The 14398-nt window shown below is 44.0% G+C and overlaps 1 protein-coding gene across 1 annotated transcript in view; it reads right to left on the reverse strand.

Moving 5' to 3' along the window:
- Nucleotides 1-13191, reverse strand: part of LOC109312773 (collagen alpha-1(IX) chain-like) — a 31060-nt gene extending 17869 nt beyond the window's left edge. Inside the window, exons 1-11 of the mRNA XM_019539088.1 lie at nucleotides 13143-13191; nucleotides 12549-12896; nucleotides 9706-9829; nucleotides 9130-9526; nucleotides 8040-8117; nucleotides 7924-7935; nucleotides 7696-7782; nucleotides 4925-4978; nucleotides 1917-1970; nucleotides 479-532; nucleotides 14-67 (exon numbers count right to left, since the gene is read on the reverse strand). Coding sequence (XP_019394633.1) covers nucleotides 14-67; nucleotides 479-532; nucleotides 1917-1970; nucleotides 4925-4978; nucleotides 7696-7782; nucleotides 7924-7935; nucleotides 8040-8117; nucleotides 9130-9526; nucleotides 9706-9829; nucleotides 12549-12896; nucleotides 13143-13191 — 1311 coding nt within the window. The remainder of the gene's footprint in view (nucleotides 1-13; nucleotides 68-478; nucleotides 533-1916; nucleotides 1971-4924; nucleotides 4979-7695; nucleotides 7783-7923; nucleotides 7936-8039; nucleotides 8118-9129; nucleotides 9527-9705; nucleotides 9830-12548; nucleotides 12897-13142) is intronic.
- Nucleotides 13192-14398: the final 1207 nt, after the last annotated feature.

A 14398-nucleotide genomic window follows, 5' to 3' on the forward strand; every position in this document is an offset into this window, starting at 1 on the left:
CCCAGTTGCTTACTGCTTCTCCTTTTATTCCAGATTCACCTTCCGGTCCAGGCAAACCAGGTTCACCCTGTGGGAGAAAAGGATTCAGAAACAGGTGAGCTGCTTAGTTTAAAAAAGGATTGCCGTGCTTTTGATCCACAAAACTCATTCTGAGAATTAATAGGACATGCCTGTTCTCTCTCCTATGCCCAGACATTTTCTGCATAAGAATACAAATAGTTAATAATTAAGTAATAATTAACAATTAAGAACTTCAATCAAGGATCAGGGACCTGCCAGGCAAGGGCCTGCACAAACAAATAACAAAATGACAGTCTTTGCCCAAGGTAGCTTTATGATATAGATATTGGAAATAGATATTGAGTAAAGTAGACAAGATAAATAAACAAGGAAAATGAGTCTGGGAGGACAAGGTAACAATAAATCAAGTAGAATTTATTTTTAAAATGGAAATACCAACCATTACCGTCCATGTTACCTTTTTCCCTGGGGGACCCAATTCACCTCTCTCTCCAGGTATACCGATGAAACCCTGAATTAGAAGGCAATATTATTCATTTGACTTTAGAAGGAGAAAGATCAGCATCATTGTAAAGCATCATCTTTTGTGGTCCAGAATTTGAGGGCTAGGGACAGACATTCAAAATGCCTGAGTCTGAATTGATCCAATCTTTGTATGTTAGTTTAACCTGGCTAGGCTTAACTGGTTTGCAAGTGCACAGACATCCTTCTCTTGACTGAGAAAATGCAGGCACATGCCTGCAGTGACTCAAACTAGAAGCCGGGGGCAGAGTAAGGGGGGAACTAGAGCAGCCCTCCCGTCCCTTCCACAGTGCTGAGCTGACAGGGGTGTGGCCAAGCCCCAGCAGGATGCTCTGATTAGGGAGGGGTTCCCCCCACCCCACTGCTCCTAACCAAGAAGGGAACCAGGAGAGAGTTATACAGCATTTAGTTACACAGCAGTGAGTTACACAGGGAGTAACAGAGCATTTAGCACCCCATCAAAATGCATCAAAACAAAACAAAACAAAAGCCTCTCTCATTAGTTCAAGCTGTTCTTAAACAGCTTTTTCCAAAGAAGGAATGGAGGGACATTACGAGCTACCTGTTGATTAGCTCCAAAACCCCTAAGCAGACACTGTCCTGTCTGTCTGTGTCCTGTCTGCCTTACACACTGGGCCCAATGATTTCACAAGTCCCTTCCAATCCTAAACTTCTGTGAATCTCTCCACATTAGCAGCAGGCTACTGTCCATGCTGTGGGAGAGAGGAGTGGGGAATCCCTGCTTGAGCAGGGAGGATGCGGGCAGGAGGAATCCAGGCAGACTTCACTGTGCCTGCAGTCTCTGCCAGAGCTCCTGTGAGGGAGCAGAGGGGTGTGGCCAGCCCTGCTGTGGAGCAGAGAGCCCCACCCAGTGCTGCAAAATATCTGGGATGCTTGGAGAATCTGGTTTAAGTTTAATCAGGAAGGGCTCTGGGACAGACATTGCATAAACCAGTTCAACCCAAATTAATTAAGTCTGATATTACATTCAAGCAGGTTTATCTCAAACCAGTTCAGCCATTTTCAAACTGGTTTATGTGTATTGAACATCTGTTCTGTTACAGGTTTAAACCAGTTTCTGATCACTTAAACTGGTTTATGTGTAATGTCTGTCCCTAGCTGAGATGATTTAATTTTTCAGAACCTGTAAAAAAGAAGTCATAAAAATCTTGGAAACTGATATGCATATTTAAGGCGTATCTGGCCCATGATAATAGAAGATGAATGATAGAGATCAAAAAGAAACAGTGATCAATATTATTCCAGACCCCTTATGCTCATATGTTTCTAATTAAACTCTTGCATGCCCCCTGCAGTGCCTCACACTGCTCTTGGAAAAGTGCATAGGGTCAGTTGATTTTCCATTTCCTTACCAGGGCTCCAGAATATCCAGAAGGTCCTTCAGAACCTGCTTCTCCTGGATCACCCTATTGCACACGAAGTGGAGATATTTAGGCTATATGCAGACAGTCAAAAAGCCTGAGGCTGAATTGGTTCAGTCTTTGCAAGTTAGTCTAAGCTACAAAAATTGAACCAATAAGCAAATGAACAGATATTCACTTTTGATTCAGGAAATGCAGCCACCTGCCTGCAGTGGCTCAAGCCAGAAGCCATTGGGCACTAGAGCCACCACGAGTCAGTATGGGCTGTATGTTCACTTCCTCTTCCTGCTGCCCCCAAGGTCTCTGGGATTTGCACTCCAGACTTACAGCAGAAGGACTCTGCAGGGTTGCTCGTCACTTCCTCTTCCTGGTCCTCCCCTCCCGGTGCCTCTAGGATTTGTAGTCCATAGAGGCAGCCAGCACTAAGCAAGCCAGCAGGTACGTCCTTACTTGGGAGAAGGGAAATTTAATGCCCCCTCCTCCCCCAGCCCCCAGCAGGCGTTTGCCGGAGGGGGGGCGGGGCCAGTGAGCCAGTTAGTGGGGCCAGTGAGCCAGCCCTCACTGTTCCAGCTAGGGAGGAGAAGGGTGGGGCCAGCCCTGCTCTCTGGAAGCCCAGCCCAAGGCTACAAAATGGTGGGATGCTGGGGTACTCTGATTTAACTTGAACCAGCAAGGGGTCAGGGACAGAAATTTCATAAACTGGTTTGACCTAAATCAGTTAAGTCTGATACCACTACATTCAACCAGGTTTATCTTAAACCAGTTTTGGCCATTTTGAAACTGGTTTATATGCGCTGAACTTCTATTTCTGATCACTTAAACGATTTATGTGTAACTTTTGCCTCTAGCCTTAATGGCAAGTTTATAGCAGTGGCAGCACTGAGAAAAGCATGCAATGCCATTTTCAAGCTGACATGACTTTCATCATTAGCTAACTTTGCAATAACATAAGGGTTAAAACTAATCCTGCAAATGTAGTGGTAAAATACCTGCTCTCCTGAGATGTACTAGCAACTTTGGCAAAAGGGAGCCTGCTCTGCAATCATTTATAAATGTTGTGTGCAGGATTCAGGGTTGGGATCATAGGGAAGTAGAGTTGGGAGGACCTCACAAGGTCATCTAGCCTAGCCCGGCGTATAAACAGTGGCTGAAGAAAAGCTACTTCCCAGGAAAATATTCAGGATGGTTAACTATTAGCTGTGAAGATGCTATCTCTAAGCTCTAGCCAAGTTATAACATTTGTTTACCTAGTGCTATGACTGCGCAAATCTAGTGCTATGACTGCGCAAATCTAAAGGACTATAACCAGAAAATAGAGTCAGAGCATTGCTATACATGCGATAGTCCAGGAAATATGATAGAAGCATTAGATTTTTTAGTAATATCTTCTATTGGACTGACTGTATAGTTGGGAGAGATACAGGATAAGCTGTTGGGCATAAAGTGTCTAACATCTCCTCCAACTATATAGTTGGTCAATAGGCGATACCACCAAGAAGCCCCTTTCTTCTTGCATATAACAAGATAAAAACACACTTGTTGGCTTGAGGTGATGCAGCTGTAGCTGAGAAGCTGTCTGGATGGACTCCTGTGGTATGCACTCAGTGAAAGGTCAGCAGTGCAACTAGCTCTGTAACCATGACACTATCTCTTCCTATTTAACAACTTGGTGAGGACACCAGTATATAACAGCTCCAAGCAGGGCCCAACAGAAGGCCTATTCATTATGGAAATGCAAATCACACCCTATTTTGAGAGCTCTAGGTGAGGAAAAAGTCATGCCCTGGCCTGTGAATGGAGTTTCACCTGCTCTGAATAACATAGCATATGATTGCTATACAAACTAGAGGTGCAAGGAAAAGTGATTAGGCTGAGTAGAGAGGAGAATCTCCAGGGATTTCTCCTCCCATTTTTGCTCTACTTTGGTTCTACTTTCCTCAAAATTTGGCCCTTAAACTCTGTAAGATGGTATTTAACTAATAAGCCCTCTACTGATATACTAATAGTGTGGGCAGGAACCCTGTTGATATTTGCATTTGTTTTGGTAGTGAATGCATTATCAGTGACTAGCAAATAGCAATTAATAGAAAATCAATTTTATTTAATTAAATTAAATTAAAATCCCCTTTAAAATAATAAAGAGAGTCCTCACTTGTGGTCTAGGATTACCTCTTCTTCCAGGAGACCCTTTTACTCCTTTGTATCCCTATGGAAATATTTCATTTGCTGATTTTGCTTTTAAAGCCATGTAGAACACATTTATACGTGACAGCTTATCTGATATACCTCAGATTAGACTTACTGGTGTTTATCTCACTCACTCACTCGCACACACCCGCACATACTCCCTTCCATGCCGAGGCTAAGGAAAGATGATCCATGAGCATGTGTAGAACACAGGATTCATAGAATCTCAGCCATTTTCAGTAATGACTAGGAAACAAATTGCCAAATTGCTAAATTTAGTGAATGACCAAGTAAACAAATACAACTTGAAAATGGTCACAGCCTCCCAATATTTTACATTTTTCATATCTTTATTTTGGATTCATGTATTTATTTTTCATGGACTATTCGACAAGTGTAGCTCAAGGTGTCCACTCCTATTAGTATATCAGGGGTGTCAAACCCTGCAGAGTTTTAGCTTCCTTATCTGCAGAATTCCCATATGCTACTGTTATCATTGTTGTTGCCATCCTCATTAATGGCCCCAACACTATGAGCTGTTCAACAGCTCCTTCAATTTTAGGGGTCTCAGTACCTGTTAGGTTCAGGTCCATAGCTTGATTTTAACTTCTGTTGGAATCAAAAGTTGCAGAAGATTTAGAAAGCCCTTAACATACAGCTGATGAGGCCTTAGTGAAAGTCCATAGAAAGTGCATGATTGACTTTCAGGGAAGATAAGCTGGACCCAAAGTTTACAGCCTTACGAACATCTTGCTTTGCTACCTTAATCAGCGACCTCTTGTGTTCTCTCTCAATGTACAATTATCAATTACCTGTCTTTCTTGCAATCCTGGGAAGCCTGAGGCACCTTGATCACCTTTTTCACCCTGATGAAAATGAGCATGCAATGTTTTATTACCCAAGCGGACTGCTGCAATAAATGACAAAAGAGGCCACAATTTAAAAACGTGGGGGCGGTACACTCTCCAGGTCCTGGTTGGACTTTCTTTGTATTATTTTACATTGAATATTAATCATGTACCCTAGTATCTGACTACTCTTTGACTAACTAATTGGTAGAATGGGAACTGTTTTAAAATAGTGAGTATGAAAAGCAAAGATGAAAACTGCTATATGTGATTATTGCAGAGGTTAAATGGCTCCTGTCTTCACAGCATCTAGGAGCCCTCCCTGTTCATATTTTAGGTTAAAAGCACAAATATTTCCCAGATATAAGACTCAATCCTGACAGTCCTTAGCATTAGTGAGAATGCTTTGTATTTCTCTTGTCCATGTCAAAGAAAGAGACTCTCATGATCAGGACTACAACTTCAAAGACTAAAAAGCAGAAAGCATGGCTTTAATGGTAATCAGGTTCTCCTACAAGGGTTGGATTTTATGTTTCAATGCTTCTAATAGAGCAGTGAGAATAACATTTTACAACATTTGTCACAGAGGTTTGTACTGAGGAGAGGGAAATAAGAATCCTAAAGAAAATTCAGAGATTTTGGTGCCTACTATATGAATAGGCTCTAGGCTAACAATATTTTACTTTCCAGAGCCCAGTCAAACTGTTATCAGTCAATTCCAAAATGTAAATAAGGAGCTGATTGCGTTATTATTATACTCAAGAGTAAAAGTACCTCAGATATTGTGCTCAGGAAAAGCCTATTCACTATTAAGTTTCTCTTATTCATGTGTACAGGAGAAGCTTAAGTCCATAAAAAGTCACACATGATGGAGCAGCAGCAGAAATCCATACCTACAATTTAAACATAGGCTCAGATCAAACTAACTGGGCCTCTGTCATCTGATGCAAGCACAAGCAAGGTGATAATAGAGTGTAAGTGATGTGATTTACCCCCACAAATAGGGCAGCTGTGCTGCTTGGACTAAGTACAGACATTCAGAAAGCCCAAGACTGAATAGATTCAATATTTGCAAGTTAGTCTAACCTCCATGGATTGAATCAGCAAGCAAGTGAATACACATTCACTTTTGATTCAGGAAATGCATCCACATGCCTGCAGTGCCTCAGGCCAGAAGCCAGGGAATGCTAGAGCGAGACCTCCCTTCCCTTCAACAGTGGCTAGGCTGGAGAGAAGCTGAGCTGGTGGGGTGGGACATGGCCAGGCCCCAGCAGGCTGAGTGTGACTGGGGAAGGGTTTAAACCCTGACCCTGGCCTGCAAGGACCCCAGCTGGGGTCTGCCTGGAATGTGTAGGGGGAAACAGCCCTTACCAGGCTTCTGGTGGGGATGGGGGAAGAGTGTAGCCAGCCCCCAGCCCCTAGCTAGATGCTGGCCCAGCATGGCCCCCTACAATGAAGGGGGAGAGGGGATTTATTCCCCACTTCCTCCCTTTTCCTCCTGGGGGATACCAGCTAGAGTCTGCCTGGCCAGGGTGCAGCAGCCCCTTGCAGGGTACCTCTCCACTCCAAGGGTGGGAGCATAGCCCCCTGAGGCAAAAGGGGCAGGGAGGGGGTTTATTTCCACCTCCATCCTATCTCCCACCAGGGACCACAGCTGGGTTCTGCCAGCCCTGACTGCCGCCCCCACAGTTTGCTGCAGCCTGCACAGGGTGAGTGGTGGTAGCATCGGGGAGAGGGGGCTTAGGAGGCTATGTCCATCCAAAAATTCAGCTTAGTCTCCATAGCCACCCCTCTAAGCCACCATCACTTACCCTGCACAGACTGCGGCAGTTCTGTCTATCCCGCTGCCACCCACAGCGCAGTCCCCACACCACGAAGAGGCCTGTACTCCCCAGGACACTGTGTCAGGGTCCCTCCCCCTTCACTGCTCCAGTGGCAGGGGTGGGGGCATGGCCAGACAGTGGCTGGCATGGCCTCTTAAGGTAAAGGGGGCAAGGAGGGAGTTTATTCCCCCCTCCCTCCGTCTCTCCCCTCTTCCCTCATTTGGGGACCCAGCTGGGGCCTGCTTGGCCAGAAGCAAGCAGTGGAGGAGGCAGCTGGAGTTGGCAGACCCCAGCTCTGGTCCCCCAAGGGGAGAGGGGAAGGAGAGGGAAATAAATTCCCTCCCTGCCCCCTTTGGCTCAGGGGGCCATGCTGTCTGGCTTCTGCTCTTGTCCCTGCACTGGCTAGACAGCAGAGAGGCAGGGCCAGCCCTGCTCTCTGCAGCAGATGGCACAGCTCAGCCCAGGGCTGAAAAGTATGCTGGGGATACTGGAGGACTCCGATTTAACTTTAACCAGGAAGGGGTCTAGGACAGAAGTTCTATAAACTAGTTTGCCCTCAGTCAGTTAAGTCTGATACTATATTCAATCAGGTTTATTTTAAACCAGTTTTGGACATTTTGAAACTGGTTTGTGTGCACTATTACGGGTTTAAATCAGTTTCTGATTACTTAAACCCGTTTATATGCAACTTCTGTCCCTAGCCTTCAAGATGTAGGAGGAAATTCTGGCTCCAGTGAAATGAGTGATTGCTGTTAATTTCATTGGGCTTCTACCCTTATTTCAAAAGAGAACCTATTTTTTCTTTGGAAAAACAACATTAGACTTTTATTTTCATTTTTTATGAATCCTTTGTGCTTTATGTTGTATTTAAAAGCAACTCTTTAGTAATTTACAATAGCTTATTCTGCTCACCTTTGTACCAGGAAAGCCAGCATAGCCAGGCACTCCAGGCTGGCAACTGCAGGTTTCTGGAATCTCCCAATATCCTGAACTCCCACACTTGGGAGAAACAGATTCAAAAGAAATGCAAATTAACGGAAAGGTCTTCAGCACCTTTGAACTATATTTTCCTTGTGTGTTTAAAGCAGGGGAAAACAGACTTATTTCTATTTTTCCATCACTGGGCTTTGGGAAACTCACCCGGACATCTTCCTGTAAGGAAAGAACAGAAGAAAACTATGAAAAGAGGGGAGAATAATTGCATTAAAATTTTAGAAAAACAAAGTGCATGCTTATTAGTTGCAGTCTAAGCTCACCACTCCAGGTACTTCACAGCATGTTTCGTCCTCTGCCCGGTTGTGGTCTGTGTAAAGCTGAAGTTGCTGCACATCCACCTGTTGTGTGAATGAATGGAAAAAGAATTCAGAAATCCTAGGAAGGCTCCACTTTCAGCTTGCTCTTGCTCTCAACCCCACCAATGGAGGTACAGAAGTCCAGAGCAGTTTCCAATAACAGAACCAGTTTCTTCTCTGCTTTGGGAGAAAGAGCTTAAATCTATGGGTTCTCTATTTGTATTTGTATTTATTGGTAGGATGGCGCCATGCCATCTCTGTGTGAAGAGAGCATTGAGGGAGAACTGGATCGAGGCAGAGAGCTTTGCATTCTGTTCAGGGAGCAGCAATGGCTGCAATTATTCTTATATCTTGTAGCAGTGAGCACCATTGCACTGGTCCTATGAAAGGTCTGTCTTGTGCTCTCCTGGACCTCTCCCAGTGGGTCAACAGTCTCAGTTCTCCAATAGTAAATTTGTGTTATGGGATAACAGGGTCAAGCTCTAAGCTGGTTGTGCCAAATCAAGTACTTTGATTATCAGGGCAGACACTTTGAACTGAACTCTTTCTTTTCGGTGGAGAACCAATGCAGATAGCAGATCACTTATTGCAGCTTCTCTTGTTAAGAAAAGAAGGGCTTCAGCATTGTGTACAAGAAGGCCTGTTTTCATTATTAAATAAGTTGGGGTAAGATCCTCTGCAATGGAAACTGACCCTATTCCCTAATTTTACTCGTGTTCTTCAGGCTCAATTTGCTTTAAGTGAATTCAAGACAGGCCAGGCATACCAGGAAACAGGTTGGCTGTGATTAAAAAGCCATGTCATGCTAATGTAAGTTAACATAAGTCCCTATTCAGAGTTATGAATATAGTTCTTTTGGAATGTTTCTGGACATTCAAGATTAAGAATAAGTGTATATGTACTAGAGGAGCTCTTGGGTGAGAATTGGCAGGATACAGCAATTTTTAGTTACATTTCTATACTATATAACTTCATTATGGAATAAGGAAAAAGCACTTCTATACTCTGAGGTTCTAGGAATGTATGCATATAGTATGCATAGTCTGGTACTTACCAGTGTAGTGATGTCATCCTTTATTCTCTTGGCCAAGACAATGTTTCCATCTGTCCTGATTGCTCCATAATGACTGACAGGGGCAGTGCCCACTGGCTGGCAGTCTATATATAAGGTAAGCTGGTTTCTCCTGGCACTAAGGGCAAGCTTGTGCCATTTCCCATCAAAAAGCTTCTCCACATTCTCAAAGGTAGCGAGCTCACTACCCGATGCTTCTCCTGCTGCACTGTATATGTCAACTGCAGAGCTTTCTCCATAGAGACGCAGCCTGAACTGATCAGCTCTGGTACTGTCCTTCACTTTCCAGAGATCCCACACCACCTGAGAGGTATCCTCTCTCATTCTGAAGGTAGAAACTACAGAGAATTCCTGGGAGAGCCCCTGTGGGAGAAGTAATCTAGAAGAAAAAGGTATGAAAAAGCTTAGGAAACTTTGTCATGTTGTTCAACTCTAAATTCCATTGCAAGTACTATGTTGAAATTCACTGTGATACTAAATAAAGATATTAACAAGAGAAAGGGGCTGGTACAATCCCAGCTCAAAGGCCAAAGACCTTGCTGATGTCATCTGACGTACCTGGTTTCTCCTGTAACGTGTACATGTGGTCCGAGCTGATATGCTGTCCGGTCACTTTGTGATCCTGGAACAGTATTGACTCCAGAAGCACTGGGGACTCCTAATTCTTGCAACAGATCAATGACTAAAACAGAACAGCAGTCAGCATGACTACATATGAGAAAAGGTGTCAAAAGTAATTGAAAATAAGTCATTTGCTTGAAAAGCTTTGGATGAAAACTGCATGGTTTACCACTCCAACTATATAAGCCTGCCACCAGCCTCCTTTCCTATTGACTTTCAGCAAACCTTATCAGCCTCCTCACAGTATGTCTTCCATGAAGGGAAGGACTGGGTCCCTGTGCAGCTCATGCAGGCAGGCAGGCTCCAGGGGGAAAAAAAAAAGATCAGGCTCGCGGGGTTTTTTTTGCCCCCTGCCTTCAGCAGAGTCTGCCTTCCCGGGCTGCTGCCAAGCTGTGCCTGCATGGGCTTCCTGCAGAGCCCCTGAGCTGCATGGAGCCTGGTGCTTCACTCCATGGCTGTAGGGGCGGCAAACTAAAACACCTCCTAGGAGTTTTAGTTTGCTGCTCCCCAAAGTCATTTAAGGCACATTACTCTGTCGAATGTGCGACAGTGGCTAGACTTAATGTGCCATACACCGAGGATGTGTGCAAACACCAACATCATTAAAATGGTGCAAAAGCATTTAACTCACTTTAAAGTGTTGTGCACACATGCCCCTCATTTTGTTTACGTGTGCCTTTTGACCTTGGCCACAACTGAAATAGTCTACTGTGCTTTGGCACCCCAAAACCTAGAGGCTCAGCTTGATCAGCACAACCACACATCCTGGCATGCCATTATGCAGACTGGCCAAGGCTGACCTGAAGCCTCCATCAGGGCCTAACTATCTGCCCACTCCATGACACCAAAGTGGCTGATTGGATCAGCTGACCCTCCACTTCCCCTATACAAGTTCATGAGCAGGAACAGGAAGGATCCATGCAACAGAGTTTAACCTGGTCCCAGGCTGCTCTCTACTTGCCACTCAATCTCTTGCATTTTGATGCCAATTCCACTTTCCACTTAATGTCCTAGCTTCTTGGCCTGGCTTGCTCTCTGACCGCTCTCTGCCCGATATCCCATCTTCCTGACTCAGCTTGTTCCTAGACCCCACTCTTGGACTGACCTCTGGCTTCTTCAACCAGCTTGCCCCTGAATTTTGCTCACTCCTGACCGTTCGGCACCTTGATCCCTCAGTGGTCTCAGACCTGATCACAATGAGATGGTGTGACAGATCTGGCCTGTGGGTCATATGTTTGACACCTCTGGTCTAACCTGTTAGTCCTTCTCTTATACAAGTGTATGGAGCTTGCTCTGACACTCTAGAAATCCAGCGCCTTGAGGCAGACTTGATTAATCAAGTGTGCTGGAGCACAAAATTGACACGTTCCGGTAGTCTTCCACATCATGTGTATCAGCATCCCGATGCGTCACTGCATTGAAAAAAATGGCAGCGGGGCACAGCAAAATAAAACATGTTCAATAAGATCTAGTTCAAAGCAGCCCACCACCAATTTTTGAGCGTGGGGATGTGCAGGGATGCTGACACACATGATGCATGGGTGCTTTTAATTAGCGCAACTCACTAATTAAAGCACCCAGCACTGCATCCCACAACATGCGTAAAAATGCTCTTGTGTGTTAGTTTCCCATCCCCTGCCACCTCCCAGACAATGGCCATATGCATTTTGAAAGAAAAAGTCATGGGATGCAGAAGACGTGAAACTCTTGAGTGTTTACCTGGAATAAAAAGTATATGAAACAGTGGCTTGGAGTATAACACAGAAGAATGCAATTAATAAGTAGATTTCAGACCTGAGAAGGAAACCATCTGCTTGAGAGAAACATGCACTCTGAGAAATAGAATGGGGAATGAAAGACAGGCACATCATGATAGTATGGGATTTAACAGAAGCCTTTTTGAGGAGAAAGGCAAGCAAGACAGCTCAGGTTCAAAGGAAGGAAGGAGCCCCAGCCAGGGAGGCTGGCAAACAATTTGGCAGGATTACTAGGTTCTGAAAACACAGACAAAACTTTCTAGGAAGCTGCTGCAGCTTAGAGAGTAGTAGTGAGGTATTTCTGCTTTTGTTTCTTTATATCTTTCTCCAAATGTAACAGCTGCTTTTTCCTATTTGTTTTTTTTCCCTGTCCTATGTAATAACTCCTATTTTTGTTTTGTATCATGGGCTGTAAAAGGACATCTCATTTGATGCATGCCTAATTGCACTAGGGGTTGACCCAGACCAAAGCATACATGGCACAGGCATTTACATGTTACCCTTCCAATCTCCATTTGCTGCTTCTTTAACAATAGGCAGCCAGCAGCAGCACACGGCCTAGCCAGCTTGTCCCAGAGATGTCCTGCACTAACCTTACAGACAGAGAGAGCCACATCCTGGGGAAAAAGTGTTGGTACATTTTATCCTCCATTCTTCAGAGGGACTTGAAGGGAAAAAGTAGACTTGTGGTGTCTGTAGGACCCCAGGACAAAAGGCTGTCTCCTGGGACAAATATGGTATCTATTTACAGTCTTACTGATTGTCTTGTGATGAGTGATTTCACAGCATCTGACTCTCACAAGAATGGCAGACCTCATTCTTTTTCCAGCCTTGGGGGACTCCACAGAGCCATCCTCCACCAGGCTGTATGATCTGGTTAGGTTGTTGGTTAAACTGGGGTTTTGTCAAGGAGAAGAGTTTCCTCAGAGCAAAATTCAGTGAAAACCCCATGGACATGAAGTAGGACAGCTGGGGAGAGAGCTGGGATCATCACCCTGAGGTTTGTCACTGTATTACACATACCTTCTGTTTCCCCTGAGACATTAGGAACTGAGAAGGGATCTTTCTTTCTACTGAATGGTGTCCTTGTAGTTAGGGTAATAACTTCCTTCGCACTGTCATAGGACTCTGTTGGAGTAGGATAAGTATATTCCTCTCTGTTCAAATAATATCCAGAAGATCTTGACTCATAATAAGCAGCCGTGGTCTCCTCTAGGTAATAGCTGCTAGGGTAGTCTGTTATGTAAGGGAAGCTTGTGGTGGTCATCCTGATGTCATCTCCTGATTCGTAGCCATCGATAAGTGTACTGTCTGCTTCATGCACATACAGATATGATTCTGCCACTGTCCCCCTGTCAGTACTTTCAACACCTAAAGCAGTAATGAGATACCAATAAAAACAAAATATGAAAATCTTATAGAGATAAATAACGCCTTCACACTTATTTCTTTTCCTTGCTTAGCAATCCAATGTTTTGGGGTATATTCAGAACTATGTTGATTAAAGAGGAACAACTAAGCCACCCATACGGTTCAGTGGACATTTTTGCTAGAGAAAAGCAAAATTATCTGAATAAACAGATTGAGATTGATAAGAAAAAGAATATCATCATGTACCTGACTGGTATCCCGAATGCTCTTGCCCACTGACATGAAAGAACGACATAATAAGAAATATACAGGCCACTCTGCAAGTCCCACCTTTGCTCCCTTGCACAGTTGAGATCTGAAAATACAGGTATGAAAAAAACCCAGAATATATATGAGTAAGACTAGAAACCATCCCTGTCTTCATCCCTATGGAGGTATTTGTCTATTTAGTTTGTCATGATAGTTATAAAAAGCATGACAGCAGTGAAAATGCTACAAGAAATGTAACTGGAAAGAAAAAATGCGCAATGTTTTTGTCCCCATATACAGCTATTATTAATAATTATTGAGTTTAGTCAGGAATATGAATAAATAAAAGCCCAGCTGTGGACAAGGCTGGACATTCCAGACTGCCAAAGATGGTTGCAGGATGACTTCTACATTAACCAATATAACAGGAGAAGATTTTAAGGACCAGTTTGTTTAATTTAGCTTGTGAAATCTGCAAGCAAGACAGCATGCAGCCATGCTTTTGCCTTTACTGAATATGGATGTGTTTATGTATGTAGAAGGATAAGTAAATGTGATGGCTATATACAACAAGTTAAAATGTATTTGTCACTGCTGTATTTGACATTGCTATAAAATGTCTAATGGGTACTGGAAAATGGCTTCCACAAAGACCTTGCTATAAAATGTCTAATGGGTAGTGGAAAATGGCTTCCACAAAGACTAGCCGATCAGCTTGAGACAAGTAACCAGAACAACTGTGAAATAGACATTTTGCTGTCTTTTTCTGCATGCTATAACAACACATACATAACCCTTATTAAAAGCGGCTTAATTTAGGTATTAACAATTTTGTATAAATCAGTATTAAAAGTTAGAACTTGCTGGGTGCATCTACATGTGCCGTTAAAGCAAAGGGATAAAATCCAGAGCTGTTTGAGCTAGAGTACAGTATTTCTGGGCACAGCGTCTACACATGCACCTGGGACAGCAGCAATTTGAGCCAGGCACAACAACCCTGGGCTGGCAGCAGGTTCAGGGAGTCAGCCCCCAGGCTCCGGATGGTGGCATTGAACGGCGGAGGGGCTGGCTGGAGCACAAGGGTGCTGAAAGTGTGGAGCTGTGTGGCTAAGTGACAGGTAGCCCTGCACTTTAGCACCCTCATGCTCCAACGAGCCCCTATCACCATCTATGCATGCATTTCAGTGCAGTTACTTACTCCACCATTACTTACTTACCCTAATACCAGTAATACTTACTGCATACATGTAGAC

The sequence above is a fragment of the Crocodylus porosus genome, unplaced genomic scaffold (assembly GCF_001723895.1).
Source record: "Crocodylus porosus isolate Cpor-Errol unplaced genomic scaffold, CroPor_comp1, whole genome shotgun sequence".
Taxonomy (NCBI): domain Eukaryota; kingdom Metazoa; phylum Chordata; order Crocodylia; family Crocodylidae; genus Crocodylus; species Crocodylus porosus.